We start from the raw sequence: 22,986 nt of genomic DNA on the forward strand, positions 1-22,986 counted from the left end.
AATGTTTCCTGTTAGGACACTTGAGGTCAAATCTCTCGCTGACATTTCCCCATGATGCTCTTCTTTGCTTCTCTGATGGTAGCCTACTTGTGGTGAATCGATACCGATGAGAACTGCATGCTCGTCACCACATCCTGTGCACAACAGTCTGGTAAAGTAGGTATGCCAATATATGTCATTATTCCCTTGTTAATAAAGTTGTGTGTGTACTACCTCAAGTAGTTTATGATGGATAAAATCTAAGTGGATCAGCGCCTGTGGCTTTACATACTGTAATCTGATGTGATGTAGTATATAACATTTTAGTGTTTCTCTTGCCTTGCGTACAAAAGCTTCACTTTCAGATGTGTATACCGCAAAAGATGAACTGAAAAAACTGCAAACAAACTGCCAACTATGCATTTTTAACCTTCACACTTCTGGTCTCTGTCAAAGCATTTATCAGTTCGTCTCAAAGCTAAAAAAAATAATAATTAAAGTTTCTGTATAGGTTCTATAAAGATGGAACCAATCCCAGAAAATGCATAATGACTAGTTTCGATGTCTATTTTGATCATAATTTTATAAGGCAAGGCAATTTTATTTGTATAGTCTCAAAGGGCAAACAGGGTGAGCAACAGAGGAGGGATGCCTCACCCAGGAAGGGCATTTCATTTTACAAACATTTCCACTCAAGGTAAAGTGCACTGCACATTTTTGTCATTTTTGTTTGTAAGGGCTGGTTTTAAAAAAAATCAATGGTGCATTTACAGTCATGAGCCTATGAGTTGTTGAATTGTGCAGAATTATTAATTGTCCAACCCGCTCCATGACGTGTTGGTCAGACACAGGAATTCTTTCAGCACCAGACTGATCGCACCACGATGCACCACAGAGCGACACAGGAAATCATTCCTGCCATGTGGCCATCAAACTGTACAACTCCTCACTCTGAGTGTCAGACACTCTGAGTCAGTGGGCTGGCCCCTAAACTAACTCTTGTGCAAATTCCCTCTGTGCAATAATCCATATTTAATGCCATACTTATGTGCAATAACCTATAGTGCAATAACTCCTGTCCATGTTTGTACTTGTATATATATTTTTATTTTTGTTTTTTATTTTTATTTTATATTTCTTGACTACTTGCTCTTTTAACTTGTACACTTTGAGTTGGAGTTGTTATTGTAACAAAAATAAATTTCCCCTTGGGGATCAATAAAGTATTCTGATTCTGATTCTGAATTATTCTCCTCATGCATGTGGCTCAGAGTGACACCAGTGGGACTCAGCAAAGATTATCCAGGATGTGTCTCCCTCTAGTGTATAAACGCTGCATTGCTCAGTGTGTGTGTGTAGCTGTAGATATCAATACATCCATATGCAGCAGGAAAAGTCTTGTGTTGATAACTGTGTTGACATGCAACAAATAGTAGTAATGTAGATTGTGCATGCCTGGATTTATAGTGTGTGTGGCTGTAAATGACTAGTTCAGCCTGTGTTATAGTAGGCTATTTATGCATCCATTGATATCTCGACGAATATATCTTCACGTGTCTCCGCAAAGCATGGGACATTTGTAAATCATGACCAGTAAATCAGACAAAGGTTTACGATTCAGCGTGTTTTTAACCAAGTATCATTATAAACGCTTGATTATACTAAAATAAAAGAAAAAAAAGAAAGAAAGAAAGAAACTTTAAAGAGAAACGATGGACAAAATCGTAAAAGAAAAAAAATGTGTTGCAGCCAGCAGCCTACGTGTTACCAGTTACAACCTAACCCTATCAAACAACATAATGTCAACGCAACCATCCACTTCTTGAAACTTTTTTATAGCCTACGAGTTCTTCTGTTAGTGTTATTGGTATGGATTCTGCTATTTCCGACAGTCAGGGAACGCACCACAGTTAAATGCCCGGCCCTTCTTCCGCCGCGTCAGATCCAACATGGCGGCGCCCCATGCCGCGGACGGAGTGGAGCGAAGCGGCGGTGAAACGGAGCTGATTCTGCCCGACTCGTCGTCCACCGGAGCCGAGAAGAGACCTCAGTTCGGGACCCGGTTCCTCACGGACCCGCGGCAGGTCTTCCAGCACAACGCGTGGTCGGTAACTTCAGCCAGAAACCGCACAAGTTACAGGAGGGTTAGGGGGCTACCGGCTGTTAGCTACCGCTTTCTCATTGATTATGATTTGTTTTTATTGTTTTGATCGGAGATTTGGTGCAGAACGGGTCATGTTATTGTCATGTAATGATAATATAATAACCTGTTCAATAATCTCAGGTTATATACAGTAGGACTGGGTGTTACGTGATGAAATAATTGTGAATATTGATTTAACGGATAACCATTAGGGTGTAATAAAATGGCAGTTATGGCACTTACAGCTGTAACTATCGATTATTTTCATTATAGATGAATGTGCAGATTATTCCATACAGTGTCAAATAGAAGTGACAATCACAATACAACAAAACCTGGAGTGAAATCTCAACATGTCTTGTATTTGTGCAGCCAGCAGTTCAAACTCAAAGGAAAAAATTTACATTGGTAATTGTTGCAGATTGATTTCCCATAGATAGACTGATTGATAAATTGCTCAAAATTAACTGAGGTGTTCTGGATAAGATTGGATTAACTTGCACATTTTGCATATCTGATTATCTGAATATATTTTATAATGTAGCTATTATACTATATAATACTTTTGCATTGTCAACAGGGACAATGTGGAGTGGACTGAGGACCAAGAAGCAGCTGCTAAGAAGAAAGTCTTGGAAAACAGTCAGCCGCTACCTACAGAGAAACAAGGTGACGTTGTTTAACACACATAAACCACACAATGTGACAAACATCTGGGATCAATAACACAACTATAACTGCCTCTAATCAGGAAGACATTCGTTTTCAGTGTGAAGAAGATACAGATTTAACTTTATCATTATTGGATTGTTTATATTATATATTAGCCTACATGTTGCATTATATCAATTCATTTTTGACAGTTGTCTTTAATAGTTGGCTTTTAACTGACACTATTCTTATATAATAATTTCCTTATCCATAGTTTTTGTCTTATTAATCGTTTATAACCTTCTCATACTTACTTTGCTGCTTCTTCACCTGTTCTTGCAGAGGAGTACGACAACCGGGCGAACGAGTACTGGAATGATTTTTACACAATCCACGAGAACCGTTTCTTCAAAGACCGTCACTGGCTCTTCACCGAGTTCCCAGAGCTGGCCCCTCAGTGCAGCGTGAACCACCACGACCCCCGTTGCCCCGCTGAAGGCTCTGGCAGCGAGGACGACGGTCGGCAGGACGCTCTGGACCGGGAACAAAGCAGAGAGGAGGTCGCTGATGGAGGCTTTCCTGGCTCCTCCGCGTCGTATCGCATCCTGGAGGTGAGAGGTTGATTTGGAAGCGAGTTACCTGATCTTTCATCACACACTTGATTTGACTGAGATGCTGCTCTCTGAAACTTGTTAAAAAACCTTTTAGATTAGACTTTAAGACCAAAAAGTGGACTGGTTATACTCACTTTTTAAATTATTTTTAAAGAATATATATTATTCTCATTGGAGGATGGAGGAAACAACACAAAATAATGGATAAAACCCTTTTTTATCAGGAGGATTTTGCAGCTCTGGCAGTGTTATAAGGTTTCTAGTAACTATACCAATCAATATTTATTGCCCTGGATAGAAATGACTGCTCTGTGTGTTCCTGTAGGTCGGCTGTGGTGTGGGGAATACGGTTTTTCCAATACTGAAGACCAACAAGTAAGTGCAAGTTGGACACAGACATGTAGAGGTTTGAGTATACGCAGTATTATGTGACAGACGACGTACTCACTCACAGTTTTACTCCTTTCTTTACACAGTGACCCGGGACTCTTTGTGTACTGCTGTGATTTCTCCAGCACTGCGGTGGAGCTGGTCAAGGTGAGGCGATGGATGTGGTGGTGGGGGGTTAATGTTTCAGGACGACGTGGTTCCTCCTCCCTCCTCATCTCAGGTTGTTGGCTAAACTAATGAACTGAAATCACCTTCCTGTCATCAGACTAATCCGGAGTACGACCCCGGCCGCTGCTTCGCCTTTGTTCACGACTTGAGTGACGTGGAAGCCGATTACCCCGTCCCCGATGGAAGCCTTGATGTTATCGTGCTAATCTTTGTGCTATCAGCGTTGCATCCCGACAAGTATGAACTTTTCTCTCCACTTCTTTACTTCTTTTTTTCAAGTTTTAACTCAGTGTGACTCATTAAACACAGCACTGGTTGTTTTAACCCCCCCATCCTCCTCCTTCGCTCTCCTCCTGTCTCAGGATGCAGGAGTCCATCAGCAGATTAGCGCGGCTCCTCAAACCCGGGGGAGTGATGCTGCTCAGGGACTACGGACGCTACGACATGGCACAGCTCCGCTTCAAGAAAGGTTAGTCAGGCTTTGGTCCAAATAGTTGTTAGAACCTGCTCTAGACAAAAAGAAAATGTGTTTCACATTTCACAGCTCTGTTCATCTAGTAGCACCATGTTAGGTCTGACTGCTGAGGAAGGTTGCACCAAAGCACTGAAATATAAATCTGTCTGCTGGTTGGGCCTATCTGTATACTGCTAATTGCACAATATAAATAAAATGCCCTACATTCGATACATCCATTCATGCAGTTAATAATATTCACATTTTGTTGTATATTGTGACCTTTTTCTATTTCTAGGGCGCTGTTTGTCAGAAAACTTTTACGTCCGAGGGGATGGAACAAGAGTTTATTTCTTTACCCAAGGTAAAAACAAAGACTTCTTCATAACTATTTTTGCAGAATTATGTGTTAATAATAACAATATGTCCGTACTCCCTCTTTTTTATTTTTTTATTTTTCTAATCACAGATGAGCTTCATGAGCTGTTCACCGAGGCGGGGCTGGAGAAGGTGCAGAACATGGTGGACAGGCGGCTGCAGGTGAACCGAGGCAAACAGATCACCATGTACCGGGTGTGGATCCAGTGCAAGTACCGCAAGAGTCCAGTTCAGCCGCCTGAGACCCAGGACTGAGACAGAGGAGACTGAACCCACCTGAGTATCAACCACAAAACTGGGAGCTAAAGTCCGGGCGGTGCTGCCTTGTTTTTCTGAGGACGCGTGAAAAACTGAGGGGCTCTGTTGTGATTGTGATGAGGGGAACGCAGCTGCCGTCGTGTTGATGGACTCGGTGTTTTATGGCGCTGCCTTTCCCGGCTGCAAGAGCAACGATTTCTCATTTTTCTGCTGATGATGAGTTCAGTGATCTGAGAAAAAAAAGGGCTGGTTACGCCCCCGAAATAAATGTCTCTATTCTGCCAGAGGCTGTTTTTAATCATCTGATGTTTTGATATTAAATTGCATGGTTTAAAAAACAAAACAAAACTAACAAACACCCACTCACCCACACTTTTTGTACATGAATAAAAATATAAACTGTAAATCTGTTGATTGTTTGCTTTTCCTGGTAATTCAAAAATGTTTTGTTGTATTTGTTTTTAACACTATTTTGACACACACATTCATTTTGAAATGTATTGATATTATATAAGTACAATATGTGGGTGTGAACATGATAGGAATGGCAACTTTGTGATAAGTGATCATTTTGGTGCTTGTGTGGGTGGGCGCAGCTAAATTGTGTTGTGTACACTCTGCACAGGGATTATTTGCCATTGGTCCAGAGTAGACAAGAGAGATTTTGGGGGCAGGCGTGGACTGACGGAACTGAAGGTGAAAATTCTTGAACAATCTCACGAGAAAATATGAGATTTTACTGATTATTGTTTACATTGCAAAAAAACATGAGAACCGAACCGAATCGATCCGGATTCATCTGAAAGCGACTTCTCTACAGCACAACTCCCCGAAAGAAACAGATTTGGTTTGGTTTTGTCTGTCCTACCCCCCCGCAGCGAGGAAGGCGACAGAAGCCCAACTTTGTTTTGATCGACCTGCAAAAAGCCAGGACCCGAAATTCATCTCACCACCGGGGGGGGGAGAAAAAAAAAAATAGGGGGGCAAGACATCATTTATACCTGGTGGTTTAAAAAAAAAAACGCAGAATCTCGAGGGTCGCCATTGTGTGTCTGTGTGTGGGGGTAAAAAAAAAAAGGGAAGGACATAGGCACGGTATGGTCCACGGGGGGAAAGGAGAGAGAGGGATGTGATGGGGATCCCCGCCGCCTAAGGAGCACGGCAGAAAGGCGGGTTTGTTTGGGAGACCCGCAGACGTCGAGGCCTCCGAGGGGAATCCTCCTCCTCCTCCTGCCGCGCCTGGAGCGTCAACGGTCGGCACGCCAGGCACGCGAGGCACGGGGCTGTGGATGCGGCCTACGCCTGGGAGTTGTCTCTACGAGGTGCCGGGGGAGAAACTACAAACAACGGGACAACTACGGGACTGTTTTTTGGGGGGGGGCAAGGGGGGAAGGGGGTTAACAACAGCAGACCCCGATACAAGATAAAATAACAGTAAGTATCTCGACAAAAAATGATTAATATAAAGGCAACAGATGTGTTGTTGTTCGGGTGAGTCCTGGGTCCGTCGTGCTTCTTTTTGACAGACATGCTAACGTGGCTAGCTCACGTTATGTAGTGTGTGTGTGTGTGTTTTGTGAGATAAATTCACCGCAGCTGTGATTGATGATTATTGCCTTACGTTAATGAGTCGGTATCTACGCAGACTAATGTCACAAATGTATCTGGAGTTTATATAAACTAACATTGCGTAAAACCAGATGTGATGTGATGGTGATGTTGACTAGCTAACGTTAGCGGTTAGCTCCTCAATGCTAAAGCGATGAAGCCAGAGAACTCGTTAGCTCCGTGCTAAGCTAACTAGCTACCCCGGTCATCATTCAGTCAGTCAGTGATGATGTTTCACTCTTTAAGCTGCTCTTTTTCTATAATATTATTCACGGCTCTGTAAACCCACTTTCTCTAAACTCTAAAAAAAAAAGTTACACGAGATTGAAATGTCTATCTCCCTAAATGGACACGAATGCTGCAAGTTACATTTCTCATCTAATGTATGCAATGCCACACACACACACACAGCAGTCAAGTGCAGGGCGTGTAACTTAAACGTTAACCTTTGCATAAGCTTAGTAAACTGGGCACTTGTTGTTGTTGTTGTCTATTGTGGCCATATCCATTGCTGTGAGTCTACTTGGCAGTCCCTCCATTAGTGACCTTTCATAACTCCAGCAGCGCCATGTAACTTAGGCCTATAATGCCAGGGCGTTATCACATGATGCTATAATTTTCCAGGCAGTGACTCTACACATCTGGCCTACGTCTCTGATGCATATTTAATGTCCGTTATTGGCTCAATGTCTATCCAGATTGTAGAGAGTGTGTTCCTGAGTTGCCCTAATTGTATGGCTGGTTCTTGGTTAACACACACATTCATTATTGTCAGGTTTATTGATGACTCAGAACAGGAATTTTCCACATCCATATAGCTAAAAACAGCCATGACTCATCACATCTAATGTGTCTTTTGTGGCACTGATCTGTCACTCCCTTCTGAATGTACCAGACCTCACAACGCCTTCCTTAATTTGTGCTCTTCTTGTCTCCGCAGCCATGATGGAAGAACTGCATAGCCTGGACCCCCGCCGGCAGGAACTGTTGGAGGCTCGCTTCACTGGGGTTGGTGTGGCTAAGGTTTGTGTTACAGCAGATGTCGCACAGGAAGTCTCTCCCGTCAAAGTGCTTGAAATCACAGATTTTCTTGATTCCACTTTTTTTTTTTCATGAATCTCTTCCTCTCTTTGTCTCAGTCCGTGCCTCGGTATCACTCTGCTGTTCGGGGCCTAGGACAGGCTTGGCCCCACTCCTTTTCTTTGTCTTGTCTCTGGAGAAGGTTGAGCTGTGTCTGTGTTTTTTGGCTGGTGTGATATGGCATCTCTCCCTGGCTCATGATGTAGAGGCTGTATATGCAAGTGGCGACGTCTGCCAAAAAGGCCACAGACGGGACAGGGGTGGTAGAGAGGTGGGTGTGGGGGGGGGTGGGGGAAGAGGAAGAGGAGGAGGAGTAAAGGCAAAGGAGGAATGCAGAAATAGTTCTTGACCAGGTGTGAGTGGAGGCAGTGTTTAGCCTTGCGCCCCCTCTTCCCCCCTCCGCTACATGGATGGAGCCGTCTTTGTGGAAGGTGATCTTGGAACAGTTGGGGAGTGAGAGTCAGCGCCAGGAGTGTGGGCCGCGTGCCAGCCATAGGCAGAGCTGAGCCCAGAGCATGGCATGGCTGCTGCCGCAGAGAAAATGGCGGCTCTCGCTAAGGCATCATGCCACAGCCACCCTGTATGACAAGAGATGAGATGTGTGTGGGGAGAGTGAGGGAGAAACGTGTCAACAAATGGCTGTGGAGAAATACAGGTTGGTGGTCTAAAAGCCCTTCAATGTCACCGAGCAGCTTCCTTCTTCATATTTTTTTTATTTTTTCCTGACCTTGAGCGGCCTCCCCCCCTCATGCCACCGCTGCTCCCCTTGTCATCTCTGAGTTGGCATAAAAGAAAAGAAAATTGTTATCCTTTGAGGACACACAGCAAGAAGAACATACATGGCTGCGGTAATGGAACAGAGAGGGGCAGCTGAAATTATTGAAAAGTGCATTTCCCTTTTGAACAAGTCTGATCAAACAGGCAAGAATTTTTTGGGGAGAAAGAGAGAGATGAGGGGGGGAGGAGAGGTGTAAAAACACGCTGTCATTCTCAGATCAAGCAGAGCATCTTTCTCCACAGAGAGAGAGAGAGAGAGAAGGCAGGAATGGTTAAGACGGTGGCGAACGGGAGAAAAATGGATGACATTATCTAAAGGTGACAGACGGAGGGAGGAATGGGTCCCCAGCAGCATGCCTAATGTTCAGCCATTTTAGGAGGGTTCAGTGAGAGAGCTCTTCGTGTGCTCTGAATGACTAAGTGCGTCTTCCTGATTGGTGGACAGTGCCGGCTGAATCCTGATGTGAATCATTTGACTGACAGGCATCATCGTCACCTAGGGAACTGGCGGCATCAGGACTGAATGATGCAGGTCTGGCTTCAGTGGGAAGTTAATGGTGATGGTTGGTTCAGTCAAACCCCCACGTCCCCCCTCGGCTCGTCACCCATTCGTTCTCTCTCTTGTTTTCTAACTCAGTGTGTGCGTTCGTTCTCTCTAACAAGTACATGTGAAAACCTTTTAGAGATAGATAGTGTTTTGTGCATATTTGTACCTTTTCGCTCCCTGTTTTTATGTATTTTTTATGTCTTTTTTTTTCCAGGGCTCGGGTCAGAATCAAAACGAGTCGTCCAATCAGAGTCTATGCAGTGTTGGCTCGCTTAGTGACAAAGAGTTAGAGGTGAGTCTGTGTCACACTTTTACAATTATTATTATTTTTTTTACACCACTCATCCCTCTGTGTCATGTCATCGTACGTTTGGTTGACCCGCGCTCTCTGGTTTCCCCCCCGACAGACGCCCGAGAAAAAAGCAAACGACCAGAGAGTGAGAAAACGGAAAGCAGACCACTTTGACAGCAGTCAAGGTAAGTTCGTATCTCTGCTACGATCTGCTGTCATAATCGAGTATTTCAAACCGCAGCCTCTCGTTGAACTCCTCCTTTCTCTCTCTTGAAGGCAAAGCCGGAGCGAGGGGGCATAAAATTAGTGATTATTTTGAGGTGAGTTGCAGAAAACCATCTTTTTTTTTTTCTTTTCCTTTCTCCTTCTTCTTCTTGTACTGAGCGTGTGTCCTCTACAATACCTCCACACTGGATGCGTAACTTTTCACATTTAATTTTCTAACACACTTCTCTCCTTTTTTTTTTAAAGCCATCTCGGTCTTTCCATTGAACTGCTTTCCTGTCCATCTCTCTTTACATGTGTGTCAGTTTGCGGGAGGTAGCGGTCCTGGTACCAGCCCTGCCAGGGGAATTCCACCAGTGGTCCGCTCTTCCCCACAACACTCCCTCTCCAACCCCCCTGTCACGGTGAGCATGTTTGCTCTATGGTCTGTCTCATGCTCCCTTTTGACTCTTCTTTCCTCCCATTTTGTTTCTCTCTCTCTTTCTCTGCTTGTTATTAACACCGATTACAGGAGAGAGGAAGAATCTGACGTGGTGGTTCTGTCAACTAACTAACATTCAGTCGCACTCACTCACTCACTGTGTTTTCAATCTGTCGTCATCGCCGGAGAAAGCAATCACGAAGAGCAGCGTTTGGTAGAAATGGAAGATACAGATAGAAATGCAAATACCTGCAGCACACACACACTCACCTGGAAACAGGCAGTTAAATGATAAGGGGGGGGTCTAGATGAACCTGTTGCTCACAGCTTTTGTAAAGCGGTGGCAGCACATCCAGTTAAATATGATGAATAGTTCAAAATCCTTGTGAAGTGTTTTTGCAGCGAGACTTTATTAACTTTTAACAGGCTCTCGGCTCATTTCAGTCTCTGCTCATTATTTTTATGCAACATGGACTCGTGCTTTATGATGAGTGGCAGCTCCAGGTGTTGAGAAATGAAATGAGCGTCTGTGTGATGGAGTCACCGTCATTATGGTTGTGTCTGAAATAACTTGATATACATAGTGAGCTCATTATTAAAATGAAAAAATACTTTCGGACACGACTCCACGGCGCAGTTATAATAATAAAAACGCTCCAGATCAGTGTCATCCACGATGCATTAACGTATTTATTGCTTGGTTAGTGTGTCTATCGATTATTTTTCACGCTGCATTGTGGGATACTACGAGTCCACTATATGGGGTATATTAATTCTCACTGCACTACAAACTATCAGAAACAGAATCGGCCTTTATTACAAACTATATAGTGAGTGGTGAGTGATTTCAGCCTGTGTGTGTGTGTAGGCTTTTCATTGGATGAATGTGTCTGGTCTTGCAGGTGCAGCAGGGAAGCCCCTCCTCCGTCGGCTCGGCCAACACCGAGCACTCGACGTGTTCGCTGAAGCCTGTTTCTCTGCACATGCTCCACAAAGCCACACAGGTACCGCACACACAGCACCTGGCTCTGCTGCTGGATGGTTTATTTAACACTGCATTATCATTGTTGTATAAAAAAAATCATCAAGTGGGAGATGTGGGTCTAGTTGTTGCATTGCATTTGTCACTGATACAGAATGATGCGTCATCAGCGTGTTAACCACTGTTCTGTCCTGACTTGTGTCCCGTAGTCTGACCTTACTATAGAGAAACTAACAGCGATGGAGAACAACAAGAACTCCGACCTGGAGAAGAAGGAGGGACGAATAGACGATTTACTCCGGGTACTAATCTCATAACGTTTCATCGCGGGCGTTCTGCTCTGCTGCCATGTTTTTAATGGTTTTCAGTGAATATCGTGTGGTCTTAATTTTTGGCATGTTAGTTGACACATTTCCTTCTTTGTGTAACATGTTTGTTTTTTTAAACTGTAAAATGGTGTTGATTCTTCTCGTCTGCTTGTCTGTGCGTTGTGTGTGTGTGTGTGTGTGTGTGTGATCCAGGCGAACTGTGACCTGAGGAGGCAGATCGACGAGCAGCAGAGGATGCTGGAGCGATACAAGGAGCGCTTAAACAAGTGTGTGACCATGTCCAAGAAGCTGCTGATTGAAAAAGTACGTAGGATATCAGAGTGATCGGGTCATCGAGGGGGTTGTGACTAATTTTAGAAGTCCTAATTTTAGCCCCGTGGAATCGACAGCGCCGGTTTGATGTCTGTGTTTTCTCTGCTCTCTCTCTCCCCCTCAGTCGAAACAGGAGAAGATGGCATGCAGGGACAAAAGCATGCAGGACAGGCTGCGGCTGGGTCACTTCACCACAGTGAGACATGGAGCGTCTTTCACTGAGCAGTGGACGGATGGATACGCCTTCCAAAACCTCATCAAGTGAGAGTCCTCATGTTCTAGCTTCAAACTTGATCCTAAATAGGAGAAACCAGACCAGAGAGAACAACATACGTTTCTGTATTTATTAGATATCACTTGTAATCTTTAGCTAGAGGGGGTAAAGACAGCTCCTCGGTCCAGGGAGCCAAAGAGCTGAGAGCAGATCAAACATACACAGACAAAGCAGAGCAATGAATCGGCTTCTTGATGTGACACTAATGCACCGGTCGTTTCCAGACAGCAAGAAAGGATCAACTCGCAGCGAGAGGACATCGAGCGGCAGAGGAAGCTCCTGGCCAAACGCAAACCGCCCTCCATGGCCCAGACTCCGCCTCCGAGCCTGGAGCAAAACAAACGTAAAAGCAAGGCCAATGGAACGGAAAGCGAAGCGTACGATGCTTTTGATTATTTATCTTCTCTCTTTTTTTTCTTTTTTTTGTTGTTGAAACGGCTGTTTTCCTTCTGCGTTCCTGTTGCACTGAGGTTTCGTTTCCTCTGTGTTCTCACAGGTTATCACAGGCAGAGTACCACGAGCAGGAGGAAATCTTTAAACTGAGGCTAGGCCATCTCAAGAAGGTAATGCTGTTATGTTTGGTTATAAAAGTTTTTTTGTTTCAACACGCAGCACTTGCTTTGGTTATTTATTTATTCGATGGATGGATGGATGGATGGATGGATGGATGGATGGATGGATGGATGGATGGATGGATGGATGGATGGATGGATATACTTTATTGATCCCAAGCTGGGAAATTACAGTGCAGTTTGGTTGTTTTATTAAATTTGCACCCGTTTGATATTGATCGTTGCAGGAGGAAGCTGAGATCCAGGCGGAGCTGGAGAGGTTGGAGCGCGTGAGGAACCTGCACATTCGTGAGCTGAAAAGGATCCACAATGAGGATAACTCCCAGTATGAGTTCCATTTCTTCTGTTGTCCTGTCCTTGTCAGTCTGTACTGTTGTGTCCCTGCCTTCTACTTCTTTCTAAACTTGTATTGTTTTTTGTGTTTTTCTTTCCAACCCCGTGCAGATTCAAAGATCACCCTACGCTAAATGACCGATACCTGCTACTCCATTTACTTGGGCGAGGAGGTTTCAGTGAAGTTTACAAGGTGAGAGAAATTACACAATGTCAGAGCTTTTATCTCATCTTCCTTGTTTTGTTGGTTTGTTGTTTTTATGTCATGGATGAAGAGCTTTTGCAAGATATTCTTTAACATTAGAACTCAGTTTCTTTGGTCGAGGCTTCCTGTTGTTTCAGCCCAGCTCTACTACAGGAGGACTAGTTTGCTGTTCCCTGTGATGTGTTAAATAGTTAGTCGATAATTATAAATGTCACACGGTTGTTTCATTTATATAATTAGTGGTTTTCTTGATGAAGCGTATACTTGGTAAAGACCTGTCATCCTCTGTGATATTGCTAACGTGCAGCACGCCCACGGCGCTGAAGCAACAGACAGATTTGATTTTATATCAAAACGTCTCTAAAGCTCATTTTTAGAGACAGTGTTTTCACAACGTTCAGCCTTGGTGAAGCAGCCTTTGTTCCTTAATGATCGTTGATTTCCACGACTATGGCAACACCTTGGAACCAATGCAGTCGAAAACAGCCGGGGCTGTTTTACAGACTAAAAAATAAGACACAGTATCAGGTCAGGGTCGATCATATGTTGATTCAACACAACAGTTTTCTGCTGCTTGATGTCAGAGATGTAGATTGAAACCTGGGGCCTGTACTGGGAAGGAGGCTTTGTGTTCATGATGCAGCTCAACAAAACCTTAAGCCCTGGTCAGAGTTAACACACTACTACGATGCTGGTTATCACCTTGGTTTGTTAAGTCCTGCTCTCCGCTTTGTGCTCTGTGCACATTCACATAAAACGGGGCATTTGGTGTCATATGATGGTGCGACAACGGCCAAGTTTATTCTTGGCCACATCAAAGTGAATTTACTGTATTAACTTCATCGATTATCCATCTGATTATCTGTCCTGCTGCGAGTCAACAACATTTTTCAGTTGTCTCCATAGACTGTATATAAAAGTAAAATATATATATAGCCTAATATAATGAGCTCCTGACGCGAGTCGGACCTCGCTAACCCACTAAACTGGCTTTGCAGTACAGCCTCTGGGTTGACATATACAGTTTATTGCACTGTTGAATATGAGCTCCTGTAGCTCCGAGAGTGAGTGAGCTGTGGAAACAGTTGAGGACGTGTGTTTCATTACATTACACTGAGTTGACATCATCAACATTTCAAAGTAAAAAATGATTGCAGCAGAATGTGAGAGTTGTTCCAACACCGTGTTGTTGTCACCTCGGTTAAAAATGATGAATGAACTGAAGCTGTTTAATGTGAAGAGAGAGACTCTCTCTGCGGCTGAGACGGAGTCGAGCCAAACACAGGTCACGACTAACGGGAGGAATTTATTTCCCAGGCCTTCGACCTCACGGAGCAAAGATACGTCGCCGTCAAAATCCACCAGTTAAACAAGAACTGGAGGGACGAGAAGAAGGAAAACTATCACAAGTGAGTGTTCACTCTCCAGCTCTTTTTTTTTTACTGCCACACTGTGAGTAATGTCTACTACTTTTTAAAAGAAATGGTGTAAATAAACTCTCTCTCTCTGTGTTTCAGACATGCATGCAGAGAATATAGAATCCATAAAGAGCTGGACCACCCACGAATAGTTAAACTCTACGACTACTTTTCGCTCGACACTGACTCGTAAGTCATTTTGTTTTAAATTTTACTAAAATTACTCATGTTTCTGCAGATTGTGTTCAACAGAAGTTAAACAGTTTGATCCTGCTGAAGTGGTTTGTAGATGTGGTTTCTAACCCGTCTGTCCGTCCTCGCTGCGCTGCAGGTTCTGCACAGTGCTGGAGTACTGCGAGGGCAACGACTTGGACTTCTACCTGAAGCAGCACAAGCTGATGTCAGAGAAGGAGGGCCGCTCCATCATCATGCAGATCGTCAACGCCCTCAAGTACCTCAACGAGATCAGACCGCCCATCATCCACTACGACCTTAAACCCGGTACGTCCCTGCCTGCACGCCGCCGTAACTGCTGCAACTCAGAGGGCCCGTCCACACGGATACAGGTGTCGGTGAATCCACATAAGTTTTTTATTGTTTCGACGTTTCATCAAGATGGAAACAGCGTTTTGAGGGCGACTTCCCAAACGGATGTTTTGTGAAATGATAACGTCCTATCCCCCATCGCTCTGACCTGTAACCTGAGCCACATAGCTGGACGTTAATGGTCTATGGACGTAACGTAACAACAACAGCCGACTACTGCAGCTGAATCTGTCAAATCATCATCGATCGTCATATTTGCACTGACACGACTCCCAGTCAACATTTAATCAACATATAATGTTTGGAGTTTAAATACAGCAGTGAGCTTTGTGGCTTCTTCTCTGCTTTTGGTGATTATGTGTGGCAGCGTTACAGGGTCACACACACTCCACACAGGTCTGGTGTATGTACGACAGCGTTTTGAGTCGTTTTCTATGGAGGCGTTTTGCATTCACTTTAAAAAATTTAAAAAAGCGCTATTTTTGGGAGTAATACATTTTTTCTGTTTTTTAGAGTAATTTTTTTCCCCGTACTTAACGAGATTTCAAAATCCCGCAAGAAGCTCCCACCTTAAAGTAACGTTTAACCGCTGCGGTCAAGCCTCCACTTCCATCATGGATCTATTAGATCTATTAGATCCATGATACGTATAAAATACAGTCGAGCTATCCCCTGGCATTGTTTTGTGCTATATCTATAAACAACAGTAAGAGCGTGTAAGGACTGATTTCAAAATAAAGGTGATCTTCTCAAACTGATTCAGTTGCATAGTTTGCAAGGTGATGTAGATTTTCAAAGGAAAAGCAACACTAATATTTCTTATTTTCACTGTGTTCCCTGTAAATTCAGATTGATATTGAAAGGAGACGACCTGTTATTACAGAACACCACCTCAGAGAGTGTCACTCAGAAAATATCAGAGCAGTCTGATGTAGCACCTTTGTTTTGAAACCACTCGTCACAATGCTTGCAGGTGGGAGCCTCTTGTGGGATGTAGAGATCTCATTAAGTCAGAAAAAAATTACTCTGAAAAACAGAAAAAATATTACTCCGAAAAATAGAAAAATGCAAGTGAATGCAATACGCTTCCGTAGTTTTCAGTGGATCTGTGTGTACGCAGATATTTCTTGAAATTAGTCTCTGGAGCAGCATTACTAGAAATAAAATTAGCAGTTGAAGTGACGCTGCTGCAGCTACTTCAGTATTATTAGTAGAGTTTTGGTTCTGGTTCAAGTGTTGCCCCAACATCATAATCATGATTAATGATTATCAAGCAGCTGAAGGGACGGACTCACAGGACGTTTATTTTCCTGTTAATAGATATGATTGAGTTGATTGGACCGAGCTGTGCTGAGTCTATTACAGTGTGGCCAGTGAAGGGTGAAATCAAACAGTGTCTCACATGTGAACAATTACATCATTTCGCCTCTAATCTAGTCGCTATTATTCCATTAAGATGTGAACACGGTTTATTATTACATAGTAGAACGTACGAACCTCCTGTGTTGAGCAGAGTTGAATCATCCACAGTGTAAATGTGATCATATATTTTTGTTTTTTTTTATGCTTAAAATGTGAAAATGAATCTTGACGTGTAATTTTCTGCTCAGGCAACATCCTGCTGGTGAACGGCACCGCCTGCGGGGAGATCAAGATCACAGACTTCGGCCTGTCGAAGATCATGGACGACGACAGCTACAACTCAGTGGACGGGATGGAGCTGACGTCACAGGGCGCCGGGACGTACTGGTAAGATCGCAGAAGGTGTCGTCATGTGTGATGCAATAAATCCTGCTTTTTATTTTTCTTTCTTTCTTTTTTTTTCGTTTTTTACCCTTGCCCAAACCCCTCAGTTCTTAAAAGGGTCAAATTTATGCCCGATAGTCAGAGCTGAAACATATTTCTCTACACTCGAGTGCTTCCCCCCACATCACATCACAGTCTGTCACGGAGCGGGTCGTATTTTTCTCTGTGGAGCCAGTTTACGCCAGAATTATATGGACGTTCAGAAGCTTCTCGCTGAGCTCCTTCAAGCCAAACCAACGTTTTAACCTCTGAAAATGACTCGATCCTCCATCTGCACTGGAAAGTCAGTAAATCACAGCAGCTCCCTTCATCTTATACGATCGCTGCGTCTGACAGGAGACAGGACGGAGTGAAGTTCTGCCAGAAGCAGCTTCATGTAGGAGAGTGAAAGGAGAGAAGACGTTCATTGTAGCAGAGAAAATGAATCGTTGCCCGTCGGCGGCAGTGGAGCTGTATTGATATTATGGGATTGTTACAGTTGAGGGATGCTGCTGTGATTAACTAGATACTAATCAAGTCATTTTCAGCCGTTTTTCATTAAATATTTATAATTGCTCAATCAGCTTAATGCCTGTAATCATTGATCGCCTGCTTTATAATACTGACAGACCACAGAACAGAAACATGTTAAGTACATAAAGACCAATATCGTACACACACACACACACCGTCTGTCAGAATTGATCGGTATCAGCTGATCTCACGCCGAGGATCCACTGGCGTCCGACACACCTCCCTGAGCTGTTCTCTGTCTCGCTCCCCATTGGACAGTGACCTCACGTCTCACAGATTAATTTGCATAAGTTGAAGTGGATCCCAGGCGTCACACATAGATGATCGATATCTGTAAAAAAAAAAAAAAAATGTGCGTTCTCGTCGAGGGCAGTTTTTCATCAAGCAGTCTCTGTATTTACCTCTAAAACAACTCTGTCTGGTAACGTTCTGTTATTATCTCATAGCGTGGTGAATGTGCAGGTCACAACTTGTCCACCAGAGCGTTGTGGAGTTGTTGGATTGTGTATTTGATGAGTTTGATGAGGGAAACCCAGAAATCCCATGAGCCTCCGTAGTGTAGCTCTGAGCAACTCGCGGCTCTGCTCCGCTGTTCTAAAAATAGCTTGCACCGACAAATAAAGGTAACGAACCTACTGCTATGACTATAGGGATTATGGCAATGGGCCAATTTGCCAAAATGTTTAACTATCCCGTTTTTATTTAGCCTTTATTTAACCAGGTAAAAAAGACCAGGAGGACTCAGTGATGAACATGTTGAGTTTTCATGTCATAACTACGTCTTTCTCTTCCTCCTGCAGGTACCTTCCTCCCGAGTGTTTTGTTGTTGGAAAGGAACCTCCCAAAATCTCCAACAAGGTGGACGTGTGGTCGGTGGGGGTTATTTTCTACCAGTGTTTGTACGGCCGAAAGGTAGGAAGAACTCTGAAGTTTATTACTGAAGTAAAAGTAAAATTATAAAGAAACTACCCACCGGAGAATTTTGTACATGTCGTAGTTACAGGAACTTAATTTTTAAGAGCTGGGTTTTCTTTAACAGTACTGGAACCGACCCTGTTTAATTGTTCCTTAAGGGCTGGGCCATTATGGCAAGAATCAAGATCATGATTAATTTAGCTTTTTACCTTGATTACGATCAGTCAATCAAACTTTATTTCTATAGCACTTTTCATACAGTTAAAATGCAACACAAAGTGCTTTCCATAATAAAAAAAGACCCTGTCCCTCCCCAGTAATGTGTGCTCTCTTTCTAGTCCAAGTTTTGGAGCAGCTATACTGTGATATCGTTTTCTTCGGAAGACCAGAAAGTAGAGGATTACAGTAGTTGATTCTGCAAGTAATAAAAGTATGTAATGACCTTAGTGACGAGTGGATGCACTCTGGCAAAGTCTTCCAGATGATAAAAGGCTGTTTTGGTCATGTTTATGATATGAGGTTGGAAATGGAAATTGAGGTCTGAGTCAAAGATGACTCGTAAGTTTTTTATCTGTTGACTTGGGTTTAGTGCCAGTGACCAGAGTTCCTCTCTCACAGCTTCAGAACCGATAACTAAGGTCTTGTCCACACGGAAACGGAGCGTCCCCCAAAACGATCCTTTTCTTGTTCCTTTTGAACAAATCTCTGTAACCACTGCATCGTTTATAGAAATATCTGCGTATGCGACTCAAAACGCAGTGGTAGATACACCAGGCCTGTGTGGAGCTTGTGTGGCTGCTGTGAAAGCTTCCCCGCTGTATTTAATATCAAACATTAAAAGGCAATTAAATGTTGTCTGGTCGTGTCAGTGCAAATAGGATGATCGATGATGATTTAACGGACGAGATTCAGCCGCAGTGTCTGAGGGACTGATAATAGTCGGCCATTGTTGTTATCGGCTCATATCAAGGCTCTAAATGTTGCTTTTGATTGTTTTCCCATTAATCGCCCAGCCCTATGTTCCTGTTTCTTTTTTACTTCTCTCATGTCTTGCCCACACTGTAGGGAAATGTGTATATACTGTATATATATTTTTGTTTTTCTAACAACTGCTCCTCTCCGTCTCTTTGCTCTCAGCCCTTCGGCCACAACCAGTCTCAGCAGGACATCCTGCAGGAGAACACCATCCTGAAGGCCACAGACGTGCAGTTTCCTCCTAAACCAGTAGTCACACCTGAAGCTAAGGTAGCGGACACTCACCCACCACCTCTGTGTTTCTCTTTCATGTGTTTACATCATGGTTTTGCTCTTGAGGAGGGAGAGAGGAAGGGAGGGAGGGAGGGGGTTATTCCTTAGAGTCAGAGCCATGTTGTTGAAATACATGTGTGTGTGTGTGGACACGATGTCTCAGCAACACTTTCAAGGAGCATCTTCAGATTTGTCAAACATCAACTGAGGCTGTTTAAGGTTCAAGTGGCCCAATTCCCATTTTTTCCTTTCATGTTGCACAGATCGGACCTGGAACATGAATGTGTAAACGGGGAAAAAAACACATGATACTGGATATTGTTAGATCGGGTTCAGGCCCCGTAACCGTTATATGTGGAAATACATCAGATACAAATCAGATCTAAACAGACAGATGGGGTATTCTCTAGCAATGTGAGTCGTATGTCATCAAAAATGCGTCGATAGCGCATATGCACGATAACTATTTTGTGAAACTGATACCGATAACATACCTGGAGATAAGAAAGACTGGTGAGCACAAGTGGACCTAACATATATCATGACATCAGTACTATAAACAAAACTAAAAACAGTTTTGACTCTTTAAATGAAGATGTTCTAGTACCAAGCCTTTCAGACATTTGCTAAAATATATCAAACAAAACTATTTGATATCTTAAATGAACATCTATTTAAATAAGGTGCAATACTTATTGATAAAAAAAAAGTAAAATAAAGACCTCTAGAACTTAAAATGAATACAAAGTGAAAAAGTTAATTCCACTAGTTAGAAATGTATATATACATGTGTGTGTTAGATTCAAACATTTCTATGTTAAAGCAGAAGTGAGTGATCCGGTCGTTTTCGCTAATGCTGCGTTCCAGGCAGGCTTTTGAAATCGTAAATTACAGCTTCAAGTCACAACTTACGACTTTGTAGCGTTCCAGGCAACCCACTCGTGTTTTTCCGACCTGTTTTACCGGTGAAAGTCACTATAACGGCCACTCGTAACTTCCGACCGGTGAACTCGTACCAGATCGAACTGGTACCACTTCACGGTCGGAAAAATACGAGTTTCCTTGAACGCACCATAACAGTCCTCGTCGCTACGTCACCACATTCACGGCGTTCCTTGGCTGCACACACAGCCCTGCATGCCGTTCTCTCTCCTCATTGGATAAAAACTGTAGGATACGATAAATGTTTTCTCTTCGGCTCAGAGCAGAGCAGAGGGACTGACAGACCCGTGTTTCAGTCCAAACACTCTATGTAAGTGATTGCTGTCGGAAGATATAACTATTTAAGACTTATATTAACACAAATATATCACTCACTTCTGCTTTAACCGCAGTGCTGACAAAATATACATTATATCTAATCGGGGCTATTCTTATTGGAATGACGTCATAATTTCCTGATATCGGGCCGATAATTATCGTGCAGCCCTCGTCATTTCCTTAAAACACGTAAACAATCGGACAAAAAAAATCGGGCATAGGCAACAAGTCAGAATCTGGCATCAAGGCCTGAAGTGTAAAGACTCAAAGATACTGTTTAAAGTTCAGTTTTGTTAAAAATGTTCAGCTGGATTCTGGAACTAGATTTTTTTTCGCCACACATAATTGTTTTAGTCGTTACTCAAGACTTCACACAGCTGTTGAGACAAAACTTCACACACACACTTAATATTTTCTGGATGTGACTCGACCGCGAGGCGGAGACTTTAGATATTTAGGATTTGTATCTTTTTTTATCTAAACACCATGAAGACGAACAGAATCTGAGCTCGCTCTCTAACTCTTCTACTCTTCTACCCCCCCAGGCCTTTATAAGGCGCTGTCTAGTCTACCGTAAGGAGGACCGCATCGACGTGCACCAGCTGTCCAGCGACCCCTTCCTCATGCCCCACATCCGGAAGTCGGTGGCGTCGTCGGGGACGCTGGGCATGGCCGTCGCCTCCACGTCCAGCTCCTCCAACAGCAGCGCCTCGAACTGAGCCCCCGCCCACCAGCGGACGGACTGAACCACCACAGAGAGAGAGAGGGAGAGAGTCGAACCGGGTGGGGTGGGGGAGGGATCCACTCCTGCTCCCCTCACCCCCCCCTCGCCTCCCAGCAGCATCCCACCTCCTCGCCATGAAGAGTCGGAAGACGACGGCAGAGATGAGACGTTACGGATGGGTTGGGGAGGGAGACCCCCGTCACCGTCACCGCCACCGCCACCCCTCCGCCCCCTTTCACCCCTCTACACTGCAAAAACTCAAAATCTTTCCAAGAATATTTGTCTTATTTCTTGTCAAAATGTCTCAATTTTAGTCAAAACTAAACACTTTAACTTGTTTTTAGACAGTTTTCACTTATTTCAAACACATTTTCAACAAAACGAGTTTTTTGTGCTTGTAATAAGAAAGAAAAACTTGCTCCACTATCCGAATTTGGTAACACTTTCCTTGAATAGGTATTCATAAGATTGACATAACACTGTCATAACCATGACATAACAGCTGTCATAAACATCAATGAATACTTATGACAGCTGTCGTTAAGTGTCATTCGGTAAGTTATGCCACTTTTGATGCAAAGTTGACATTATCTGAGATGTCCTTGTTATGAGAACTTGACATAATTTTTAAAGTTTGGCAATTAGGTCTGCTATGACAGTTTAAATTGTCTTTATGTCAAGTTGTCAGAACAAAAACATCTCAAACAATGTCAACTTTGCATTAAAAGTGACATAACTTACCGAATGACACTTAACGACAGCTGTCATAAGTATTCATTGATGTTTATGGCAGCTGTTATGTCATGGTTATGAATACCTATTCAAGTAAAGTGTTACCGATTTTTCTACTTATTTCAAGTGAAAATATGCTTGAAAGAAGTAGTGTCTAAAAAACAATCTACTTTTTAATGTGATGAGTCTTATTCAAGTATAATGAGACTTGTTTTGACTAGAAATAAGACAAATATTCTTGGTAAGATTTTGAGTTTTTGCAGTGTAATGCCCCACCCAGACCATCCCCTCCTCTCCTCCTCCTCCTCTTCCTCTGAGGGGGCGGCTCTGCTCTGCTCCGGGGGTCAAAGCCCTGGACGGCTCACACACACACACAGCGAGGAGAAAGGAGGGGTGTGAGGCGGGGGGGGGGGGGGCGAGGTTTTGTCAACACCGCCGCCACAGCGTCGGTCGGTCGGGGCTCAAGACGTTTTGGGATTTATTTCTTTTTTCTGCTAAACAAAAAAAGAAGAAAAGAAAAGGAGAAAGGAAAAAAAAGAGAGAAAATAATAAGAAGTATAGAAACTGCTTCAGCTTGGCCGGAGGAGACGGACTGGGGAAGACACACACACACACACAGAGACACACACACACCCTGCATGAGCCATTCTGGTCCGAGGTCATCTGAACTCTACAATCTCCAACGTTTTCATTGGTTCTCACCTCCCTGACCCGAACGGACAGAACCAACCACCCCCCGTTGCCCCACCCGTTGCCCCACCCGTTGCCCCCAGTGCTCCGGCCCTGTTCCTGTATCCAACCCCAAATATCTTACGGCACTACGTCATCCAGC

General features: G+C 43.6%; 1 protein-coding gene across 3 annotated transcripts; it reads left to right on the forward strand.

The window, feature by feature from the left end:
* The first annotated feature begins 1,926 nt into the window (after positions 1 to 1,926).
* On the forward strand, positions 1,927 to 21,961 carry tlk2 (tousled-like kinase 2). 3 transcript variants are annotated; one of them, XM_083977961.1, is made up of 28 exons: positions 1,927 to 2,083; positions 2,703 to 2,791; positions 3,116 to 3,384; positions 3,713 to 3,762; positions 3,864 to 3,924; positions 4,043 to 4,182; positions 4,308 to 4,414; positions 4,698 to 4,763; positions 7,584 to 7,666; positions 9,262 to 9,339; positions 9,455 to 9,524; positions 9,616 to 9,659; positions 9,870 to 9,968; positions 10,888 to 10,989; positions 11,177 to 11,269; positions 11,489 to 11,599; positions 11,733 to 11,869; positions 12,107 to 12,259; positions 12,379 to 12,445; positions 12,682 to 12,779; positions 12,899 to 12,980; positions 14,310 to 14,401; positions 14,510 to 14,599; positions 14,742 to 14,911; positions 16,567 to 16,705; positions 18,076 to 18,187; positions 19,328 to 19,435; positions 21,244 to 21,961. In XM_083977961.1, the coding sequence occupies exons 1-28, from the start codon at positions 1,929 to 1,931 to the stop codon at positions 21,415 to 21,417; spliced, it is 3,039 nt and encodes a 1,012-aa protein (XP_083834087.1). In that variant the 5' UTR covers positions 1,927 to 1,928; the 3' UTR covers positions 21,418 to 21,961. The 3 variants fall into 3 exon arrangements, with proteins under 3 accessions (XP_083834087.1, XP_083834085.1, XP_083834086.1); XM_083977959.1 differs by lacking the exons at positions 1,927 to 2,083; positions 2,703 to 2,791; positions 3,116 to 3,384; ... (3 more) ...; positions 4,308 to 4,414; positions 4,698 to 4,763 and adding an exon at positions 5,764 to 6,469; XM_083977960.1 differs by lacking the exons at positions 1,927 to 2,083; positions 2,703 to 2,791; positions 3,116 to 3,384; ... (4 more) ...; positions 4,698 to 4,763; positions 9,870 to 9,968 and adding an exon at positions 5,764 to 6,469.
* The last annotated feature ends 1,025 nt before the right edge of the window (positions 21,962 to 22,986 follow it).

This window comes from Trachurus trachurus (assembly GCF_905171665.1).
Source record: "Trachurus trachurus genome assembly, chromosome: 8".
Lineage (NCBI taxonomy): Eukaryota > Metazoa > Chordata > Actinopteri > Carangiformes > Carangidae > Trachurus > Trachurus trachurus.